Genomic DNA, 9,432 nt, shown 5'->3' on the forward strand with positions numbered 1-9,432 from the left:
CGGAGGCATAGACAATGAGAGGACTCGGTTTGGGGAGAGAGTTTCTTTACTCACACATGGTTACCAGAAGTTACAGAGGGGCTCTGTGCTGGACGGGACTCGGGACAAGACTGCCAAAACCGTCCAGGCGCAGGCCTTTTATAACCTGTTACATGCACATGCGGCGCACACACACACACGCCTCAGTTCGTTCACCGAGCACGCCGTTGCGCCGCCGACGCATTACGCATGCCAGACGGACAAGGCTGTCTGAGGCCTGCTTATACTATAGGTTGAACAGACTTTGGTTCAACCACGGATCACACTACCCTCCCTCCCCTTTTATTTATTTGGAACATATATTACAATTGACAGGATAACAACACGCGATTACAATGCACCGAAGTGACACGCACAGGCGCGTGGCGATGTTTGTCGGGGCGACGAGGAAATTTAAGGCGCGGCCGTGGGGTGTACAGTCCCAGGACGCGCGGCCAGCTGACGCACAGTGGGCGGAAACACAACTTTCCACGCGAAAAACTCTTATTTTTGCACTTCAAGCCTGAAATTTTGAACCCGTGGGTTCTGAGTGTCGTTAAACACGTCTTTCATACTTTTAAATACAACTTCATTGAAATCTGTCTTTTAATCCAATGGAATGCCTTATTTATAATTTTAAGGGGTTGGAGTGAATTTTCAAAATTGTCCAAATCAAAATTTCTTTATAGAAATGGATTCGGTTTGACAAGACAAACAAAAAATGTCAGCGCATGCCACAGGTTTAAATGAGAAATGATAGACTTACAGCCAGGCGTAGCACCGCGCGCGCGCGATAAAGTGTCGAATAACTGCATTTTTGTGCTGTTTACAGATAGAAATTAGGCTGCCTAAAAGGGCACAGTGGCTAAAAGTGGCTAGTTTTTGCCCCATCGTGAAGGGGACACTTTTTTCTTTCGATTCAGCCTAGTGCGGAGTTGGGGCTCTGTAGGGCTTTGAATGCCGCCCAATGAGACTAAAACATCACGATTTTTGTGCCGCCTTCCACTAAAATGGCTGCAGATAATTCATTTGTTGGCAAAAATACAATCCAAGACCGGTTTTGGAATCGCTAAAAAGTGCTCTAGACGAACGTGTGCTCAGTTTTTCTTTACGTGAACAATGAAAGGCACAAATTAATTACAAAGTCCACTATATTTTAAGGCAAATTGACAGAAAAATGGAAACTTTGACTTTCAAGCCTTCCTGAGGATAAATGAAGCTCTCTATCAGGAAAACGATGCTGGATTCGAATTCTGCATAGTTTTTTGAACATCCCAGGTAAAGTTTTGATCACTCACTTAACTTTTTACATTTGGACTTTTTCGCGTCGAAAGTGGTGTTTCCGCCCACTGTGTGACGGCCCGACTGTACCAAGCTCGCACGCAAAGCGATTTGTGTCCCCGGGACGCGACCTTGATCCCAGTCGGCCGCCGGCAGGACTAATGATACAAAAACAAAAAGAAAAACAAAGAATTAATGAACATCTCGTCCAAACAAGGCGCGCGGCTTGTTACCATCCAGCAAACTTAACCTAAAAAAAAAACAAAAATTAAATTGGAACTTAAATCTAGAACAACCCTCCGACAGAGCAAGGTTAAATTGAAATGCAAGAGTGCAAAGTGAAGTTAAATTTTAAGTGACCTCTAATCAATGGCAAGTTACGTTGCTTAGACGTGTGGGGGACGTGTGTAACGGGGTATTAATGGCAAATCCGCCCCCGTGTCCACCACCACTTTAGCTTTGGCGACGCGGCGCCTGCAACATTTCCAGTATAGCCAGACTGTTATTACCAAGAGGAGCACGACCGTCAGCACACTACCCACTATACTGTAGGTGTCCAAATAATCCGTCCATCGGTCCCAAATGGGCAGGTTCAGCGCTTTCTGAATTTCAGCCAGCCGGTACCCCTGCTCGATGCCGAGTTGAGTCGAGGTGTTGAAAAGTTGGTTTATCGCCTGCATAATGCGCTGGCGATTAGTGGTGTTTAGTGCGAACGCCTCCGGGACTGGCACGGACACGTCCGGGATGACCACGTCGCACAGTGGGTCAGAACCCCTATTTCCGTGATCATAGGGTCAAAATTCAAAGTGACTTTGGAACCCATCCAATACCGCTTCTCCACTCAAAAATGTCCACTGAACTCAAATCAAGCTTTGGTTTGGCGATAGGACGCATCGTATTTGAATGGCAGGGCTGCATAGTCAGAATATGTATCTATATTTTCATGATTTTGTGTGAATCGTACATTATCGCTTCCTCCCAGTTTGGATGCAAACCAATCCAGGTAGCCTGCATATCAGCACGGAACTTTAATTAATACTGTATAAAAATGTGCTGGGAGAGAACCAGACCCGCACTTCGTCCATCTAAGGGTTATACAGACAACACTTCCAAGCAATATATTGCCCAAAATGCCCAAATTCGACATAAATTGGAGGAAAAGTTATGTTACCCCCCTTTACCCCCCGACCATTTTAACTGGGATCGGTAGGTGGATGCTGTAGCTACTACGGGCAACCAGCCGTTTAACCGCACTCAGCCGCAATTTTTTTTAGCACCGATTTTTAATAATATTAGCATGTCTAAAAATAATTGTTTTTCGACGGTTATGTATTTTTGATGCGAGATCGGCTTCAGCGCCTCTCCGCATCTGATTTATGTTGCTTCCTGAGTACAAATGTCTTGTTCGATCGTGTTTGAACGTGTTCAAATGCGTCCAAACCTGCTCGGACGAGTTCAAACGTGTTCGGACGTCTGAATGTGTCCAAATGTGTTCAAACGTGTGTTCGAACGTGTCCGAACACGTCTGAGCTTGTCGGGACGTGTCCCAACGTGTTCGAGCGTGTTCAAACGTGTTCGAACGTACTCAAACGTGTTATCGGTACGCGTCGACGTTCTAACGTTGCGGTTAGTGTCGGTGTGTGTCGGGAATTCTCCCGTCTTGTTAAGCGTAAGAACTTGATGAAAACTGTTACTCGTCCATACGTGTCGGAATAAGTCCAAAATTCACTTTATGTGTTGGTACCGTTAAAACGACTCTGCCCTAATACAAACTGTTCAGTGCGTGTTGGAACGTGTCAGGTTGCTTAGACGTGTCTACCCTTGTTGGTACTAGTCCACGCTCGATATAAGAATGCGCGCTCATTCCAGGAACGTGCCATCACGTTAAAACGAACGTGACAAAGTGACACATTCGTTTGGATGTGAATCTACTAAAAATACGCTTTTTCACATTCAAACGAACGTGACACAATGCTCAAACGAATGTGACATTTTGTCACGTTTGTTTCAACGTGAGGTCACGCTCCTGGAATGAGAGTGTGAACTAGTTTTGGGTGCCGTATTTACATCATACCCCAAATAAACCACACACCTTACACCAATACACAAAAAATAGTCAAAAACCTCAATTTTCACCCAATTTTAACCTTTAATTGACGAAATATGCATGTTCCTGTTGTCCTGTGGTCCTGAAATTTTGCACAGCACCTGCTTATACCATAATCTATGCAACAAAATAGCATTTTTTGCAATTTAGGGTAAATTGGATTTATACATAAGCCAAATATACCTTTAAAACACAATTATGCAAATCTCACTTTTTCCGTCTCTAAAGGGACCTTTCAGGAAGCTTCCGTTAAAATTTCACCCAATTCGGTCAAAAAGCAGCTGTGCAGGAGGCCGTGATCACGAAAATAGGGGTTCTGGCCCACTGTGCGTCGTCATCGAAGTCCAGTTGGCTGACGAAACTGCTGCCCGAAAACAGGAGGAGGCCGTCCACCTCCGCAGATGTGAAGGGCGGTATGTGTAGCAGACCAGTTCGGGGCAGTTTTGTCAGGTTGGAAAGCAGGCCCCGACCTTGGGCGTCTGACAAGCTTATCTTGGTTGGCCTCGGCAGACTGAAGGCCCAAGTGTGGCCTCCACGGTAGCTGGTAAATCTCGGCTTGGGGTTCTTGATGAAGGAAGGCTCGCACAGGCGGGCCACCTCCTTTTCGTCGGACATCAGAAGTGCAAACATGCAGGTCGGCTTGGTGTGGAATGGGACCGAAGGATGGCACACCGGCGTATCCGGGGACTGACACAACTGCAAATCAGCTTCATTAAGCAATATGTGCGACTTTAGGTCGGCCCCAACGGCTATATATTTGGCTTCTGGCTTATACACTACAAATAAATCCGATTCATTAATTTTAAACGGCCATGCGGCGGCCTCATACAGCCGGAACTTCCGAGTGGTTAGGACCAGAGGAATGTGGATATTTAAATCCAGCGTCTCGGCCGTAATCACTGGGGTTACCCGCGCCGTTCGATAATAAAATTCTACTTTGCCTGGCTCTGCCGGAACCGGAAGCTGAAGACCCAAAGGAAGCGTGTTGCTCAATTGCTTAAGTAGGTCCGCAAACGTGCTTGCGTCGATAAACGCCGGCGAAAGTGCCCCGTCAATTGACGCAAACTCGTAGGCTGTCAAGAAAGCTTTGACCTCCGACCGAAGCTGCGCAATTACGGCATGAACCAGCCTCATAATTGCTGAAAAATCATTGGCACTTTGAACAGTTTTATACATCGTTTGGAAATCATAGGCTTCTAGGTTCTTCAGCCTGTCTAGCAGGGTTTCCTGGGTTGTTAACCTATCTAAAGTTAAATTGACCAAGGTGGTTTGAGCCTTGGCCACCGTATGTAAACTATCCACCTTGAACCGCATTTCTCTGAACATTGAATTAATCTTTTCGCGGTCTGAATCACTCATAATACCAAACCATGATTTGGACATCTCACCGACCGAGGTTAGCTCACGCTTGGATCGGACCGAAATGTGAACAATATTTCCAACTGATGTGAACATATTAAGCGGCCAAGGTGCTAGCCGCAATAACGGCAAAACTAAAGGGTTAGTAATGTTTACGAGATCGCTGGCAGCTTCGTCTTCATCCTGTTCTTCCGCCTCCGTTTGGTTCAGCTGCAGGTCCGCGGGTGACCCCAGCAGAGCCTGCGGTTGGATGTAGGTCACCGGGGCGAAAATCTGCTCCGGCGCCGCCATGCTGCTGTCGTTGTCCAAGGGAGCGGGCAGGAAGACCGGAAGTTGACTTAGCGTCTGCTGCGCGAAGTCACTGATGCACAGTGGGCTAAAACACCCTTTTAGGCGCTCAAAACCTATATTTCAGCCATTTTCGATCGTATATGTCCCAAATTTGGTACAGACCCTCTTTTGGTCTTTCTTTATGAGATTTTGAACAAGCGGCGGCAAGTGTGACCTTATCTCAGCCGTGGTTCACCGAAAATTGATATAATATAATCGTATTTTTATGTTGTATATTTCTGAGTCTGCGGGAGCACTCTCTCTTTCTATTAGATCAATGCAAAACATATTGTAGGTTTTTTTTTAATGTTAATTTCAGACGGAACAATTGAAAACCGCTTAAAGGAGTCAAAAACATCACTTACATTATATGTGCCTCTTTAAAAACAATACTGTAAAAAATCATGGTTACAGATTTTATAACAACTGTCAAACTTCAATTTCCTAAAATCAATTTTTAAATGATAAATCATTTAACTCTTCATGGAACAATAACATGGCAGGCTCATTAGCCTGGCCATCAAAGGGGCCAACTATAAGTGAAAGAACTGTGGCACACAGTTTTTGGCCCGCCCTTCTATTCAAAAAATAGGGGGGGGCCTATGCATTTGCCTTTGTGTCTGTGTGTTGTTGTTGTCGTTGTTGTCGTTGTTGTCGTTGTTGGTGTCTGTGTACAAGGAAGGAGTTGAGCTAGAGTAACCAGATTTGGAGGGTACTTCAGGAGTACCGTCCAAACAAATAATCCGGTGGTGCAAATCCCGTCCGGGTCGCACAAGGGCTGCTGCAGGTGCATCATGGTTTACATGAGCGGGAGGGGGATTTCCGCCATTTTTGGTGCTAGCAGGGCACATAGGGGTATTTTTGGAATCAGGGCGACGAGACAAGATGAATGGACCTGGTCCCGACCCCATCGGCCGCTTTTACAAGTTGGCCAGATCAGGATTTTCAAAAAGGGGGTCGACCGACTAAAAAATTTATTGCAGATTTCGATTGGTCTCAGCAAGACCTTTTCAACGAGGGGTCGGAAAGGGGGTCCAGGAGCCCGACTTCGTCTATTAGTCACATCAGGATCTTGAAAGAAGGGGGTCGACCGACTGAAAATTTTTACTTAAGTTTTCGATAGGTCTCGGCAAGACCTCTTCAACGAGGGGTCGGAAGGGGGGTCCAGGAGCCCGCCTTCATGAGTTATGGGAAAAAGTGCGACGGACTCGTTTTGCGCTCCTGCTGTGCCTCTATTGCAAGGAGTTGCAGTAGCATGGCAAATATGGGTATTTTCGGAATGAGGGCTAAGAGACAAATGAAATGGGCATATTCTAAGGACAGTTGGAGTAAAAAGTGTAAGGGGCCGTACCCATATTACGTGACCGATTTGGGGGGCGGGGGGGTCTAGCCAAATACTACGCCCTATCTTAAGTACATGGGAAGGTTAGGTTATCCAGGTCACGAGGAGGGGGGAGGGGGTCAAAAAGTGGCCTAAATCGGTCACATAATATGGGTACGATCCCTAAGGACTTTTGCATATTGTGAATAGAAGGGCGGGCTTAAGTCACGATGGTACATCGATAACTTTGCTTTACCCGCTCACGGGGCGTGTAATGCGAGCGGGCCGAAGGCCCGGGCCTTCGACTGGCCAAGTTGAGTCCGATGCGAGGGCCGAAGGCCCGAGGAAAGGCCGCCGGCAGGCCAAGCTGGGCCGGCCCCCTGTCGAACCGAGTTGCCGGCGCAGCGAAGCGGAGCTGGCAACTCGGTTCGACGGAAGGGCGGGCCCTAGCTTGTTAAGACTTGGCTTTAGGTTTTTATTTTCTGAAAGAGCTGATCACAGGATCAGATGAAACAAATTGCAGTCAGATGATCTGCATTCCCATCAATTCTGTTGCACTTCCGGGTGGCCTTTTCTGAAGGGTTAGTTGTAGAGAAAGGGCGGGGGGCTAGGGAAAAGGAGCCAAAAAGCACGTGAAGGATAAGGGACGGTTGGGATGGAGACATGGTTGCTTGGTTTCTTTCTTCGTTGGGACGCATTTTCTACCGAAAACGGGTAAATTGTCAATTTTTTAATGTTTCACAGCCGCGTATTACTGTTTGCGCAAATATGCGCAGGTTTTCTCTGTTGATCCTTTCAATTGACACATAGGTTGATAATTTTCAGCGGTGGAACGTGCTTAATAGTGCGGAATTCTATAGTAGATCTCAAACTTTTGTTTTTAAAGTAAAAATTATACAAATAAAGCGATTATATGCACACCAACACCCTTCAAATTATCACAGGAAGATAACTCGGGTATCATTTTGAACGGGAATACTTGTTCTTTAAAATGGAACCACCGGAAGGTTCAAAATCTAGATGCAAAGCCGTCAAAATCGCTGTGGCGTTTTGTTGCATTTTTTACTAAAAATAACACATTATCACAAATATTAACTTTGAAGGCCTGTAGTGGTCGTAGTTTTGGTCTGACAACAAAAATAAGACCAGATTTGAAATCTGCAGAAAATTTCCTATCCGATAGAGAAAACGTTTGCCTGTTTAAAACGATGTTTAAGAAAGAGGTTTTGAGCGCCTAAAAGGGTGTTTTAGCCCACTGTGTGATGGCCCGACGACGGTTGTAGGGGTCCCATGACGGCTTGGGCTTGGGCGTGCTGGATGGCGCCTCGTACGGATCCTTGAACGGATCGACAGGGGCCGTTGGCCTCACCTGCCCTGCCCCTTTTGGTGATGACGTCACTGGGGCGAAAGGAGTGGCTGCGCGGGTACGCGCAGCACTGGGCCAGGATGCACGCGTTGTCCAGGCCGCCCGACTGCTGGAAGCAGCCGTCGTGGTTGTCCACGTTGTGGTTGACGACGTGGACGCCCTGGTGGACGCCAAGGTGGACGGCATGGTGGACGGCCGCCCAGATGAGGTAGTGGGCGGCGGCCTCGTACTGGTAGCCGCAGTAGCGGCCGGTCTGGCCGCTGACTCCGTCACAAGCGGCGTAGCCAGCTTGACGTAGTTGGAGGGGGACACCGGGACCGTCGGGGAAGACGTTCGCTGCACATTAGAGGAATTAGACAAAAATTGGAACCACAGTGGTTGACCTAACTTTTTCCGGTTTGAAAAACAATTCCGGAAGTACAGCTCTAGAATACGTGCTACCGTTAGTAGGTATTTCCGCCAGGATGCGCCTTTCTAGCTGGCGGTAAAACACCTTTAAGAAGTGTGCCAAACCCGCAGTGGTGGGCGTGGCACGGTCCGGCAGGTACACCGGGAGAAAAAGTGCCGCCATTTCGCACTGTACTGCGCTGGAGCCGTCCATGGAGCAGGGCTGAACTGCTTGGGGAGACGCCACGACCTGGCGCCTCTTTCTACCACCCTTAACGGTAGTGGTAGCAGGAGTGGTCGTTGTAGTAGTGGTAGTGGTGGTAGTGGTGGTGCTGGGCAGCAGTGCGTCCATAGTCGCCTTGAACAAAGCTAAATCCTTGCGGATGCCGGACAGTTCAACGGCCATGCCGGTGAGCTCGGCCAGAAACGCTCCCGTATGGGGCGCACCGGGTTCGTCGTGAAGGGCGGTTATTTTGGTACGCAACGCGTCAACCTTTTCCAAGAATCGGTCCACCCGGTGCAAGCGAATCACAAGTAACCAGTCGCTCAAAGAGTAGTAAAAGTCGGCTTTGTAGGTGAAGAGGCAGCCCGCATCAAGTTGATCGGGCAGCTCGATGGCGGCTGCCGTGATGTTTTGCGGCGATTGATTGCCGCCCACGACGGGCCGCCCGCGGATGGCCGGGAGGGCCGGCTGGATCACTGCCAACAAGGTGCAGATCCACGCGCCACACCGCAGCCACGCTGGATGCCCTAATAGCCCGCAACAAAAGAATGGAATTTAGTTAACGGGGACCGGGGCACCGGTTTGTACCACCACTCTTCAGCCATTTCCAGGATCCGCCAGTAGGACGGCTTGCTGGCTGCTTGCCGCCCGCTGCGGATGGCCTGCAGCGTCTCAGGGTCAGCAGCAGAGTAGGGCTGACGCCGATAGGGCAGATAGTCCATTTCTATGATTAGAAGGACGTTATGCCCAAACACGTGAGTGATTTCGAGACGCAGTTCGTCCGTAAGGATGCCGTGCGGCGAGCTGCACCCGCAGCAGGACACCGGGCAGGGAAGGTCCTGCAGGTTGAAGGACGGTGGACGGTTCAGCAGGGCGTCGGCATAACTTTTTATCTTAACAGCTAAAACAGGAAAAATAAAAAGAAATACTTTTTGTTAGCGGGTTAGGGCAGGTCTGGGACTGGCCCGTGCGAGCGCAGGCGACGGTCGGAAGGCTCCACTGGGACAGCCTTACGGGTGCGGGACGCAGGAGGCGCGGGG

At 48.5% G+C, this 9,432-nt stretch overlaps 1 protein-coding gene across 2 annotated transcripts; it reads right to left on the reverse strand.

Moving 5' to 3' along the window:
• Positions 1-1,678: 1,678 nt before the first annotated feature.
• On the reverse strand, positions 1,679-7,862 carry LOC117642060. 2 transcript variants are annotated; one of them, XM_034379866.1, is made up of 3 exons: positions 7,677-7,862; positions 3,741-5,127; positions 1,679-2,055 (listed from the first exon to the last, which is right to left on the reverse strand). In XM_034379866.1, the coding sequence occupies exons 2-3, from the start codon at positions 5,054-5,056 to the stop codon at positions 1,686-1,688; spliced, it is 1,686 nt and encodes a 561-aa protein (XP_034235757.1). In that variant the 5' UTR covers positions 5,057-5,127; positions 7,677-7,862; the 3' UTR covers positions 1,679-1,685. The 2 variants fall into 2 exon arrangements, with proteins under 2 accessions (XP_034235757.1, XP_034235756.1); XM_034379865.1 differs by having other exon boundaries at positions 3,741-5,132; positions 7,682-7,861.
• Positions 7,863-9,432: the final 1,570 nt, after the last annotated feature.

The sequence above is a fragment of the Thrips palmi genome, unplaced genomic scaffold, assembly GCF_012932325.1.
Source record: "Thrips palmi isolate BJ-2018 unplaced genomic scaffold, TpBJ-2018v1 HiC_scaffold_16, whole genome shotgun sequence".
Classification (NCBI taxonomy): Eukaryota; Metazoa; Arthropoda; class Insecta; order Thysanoptera; family Thripidae; genus Thrips; species Thrips palmi.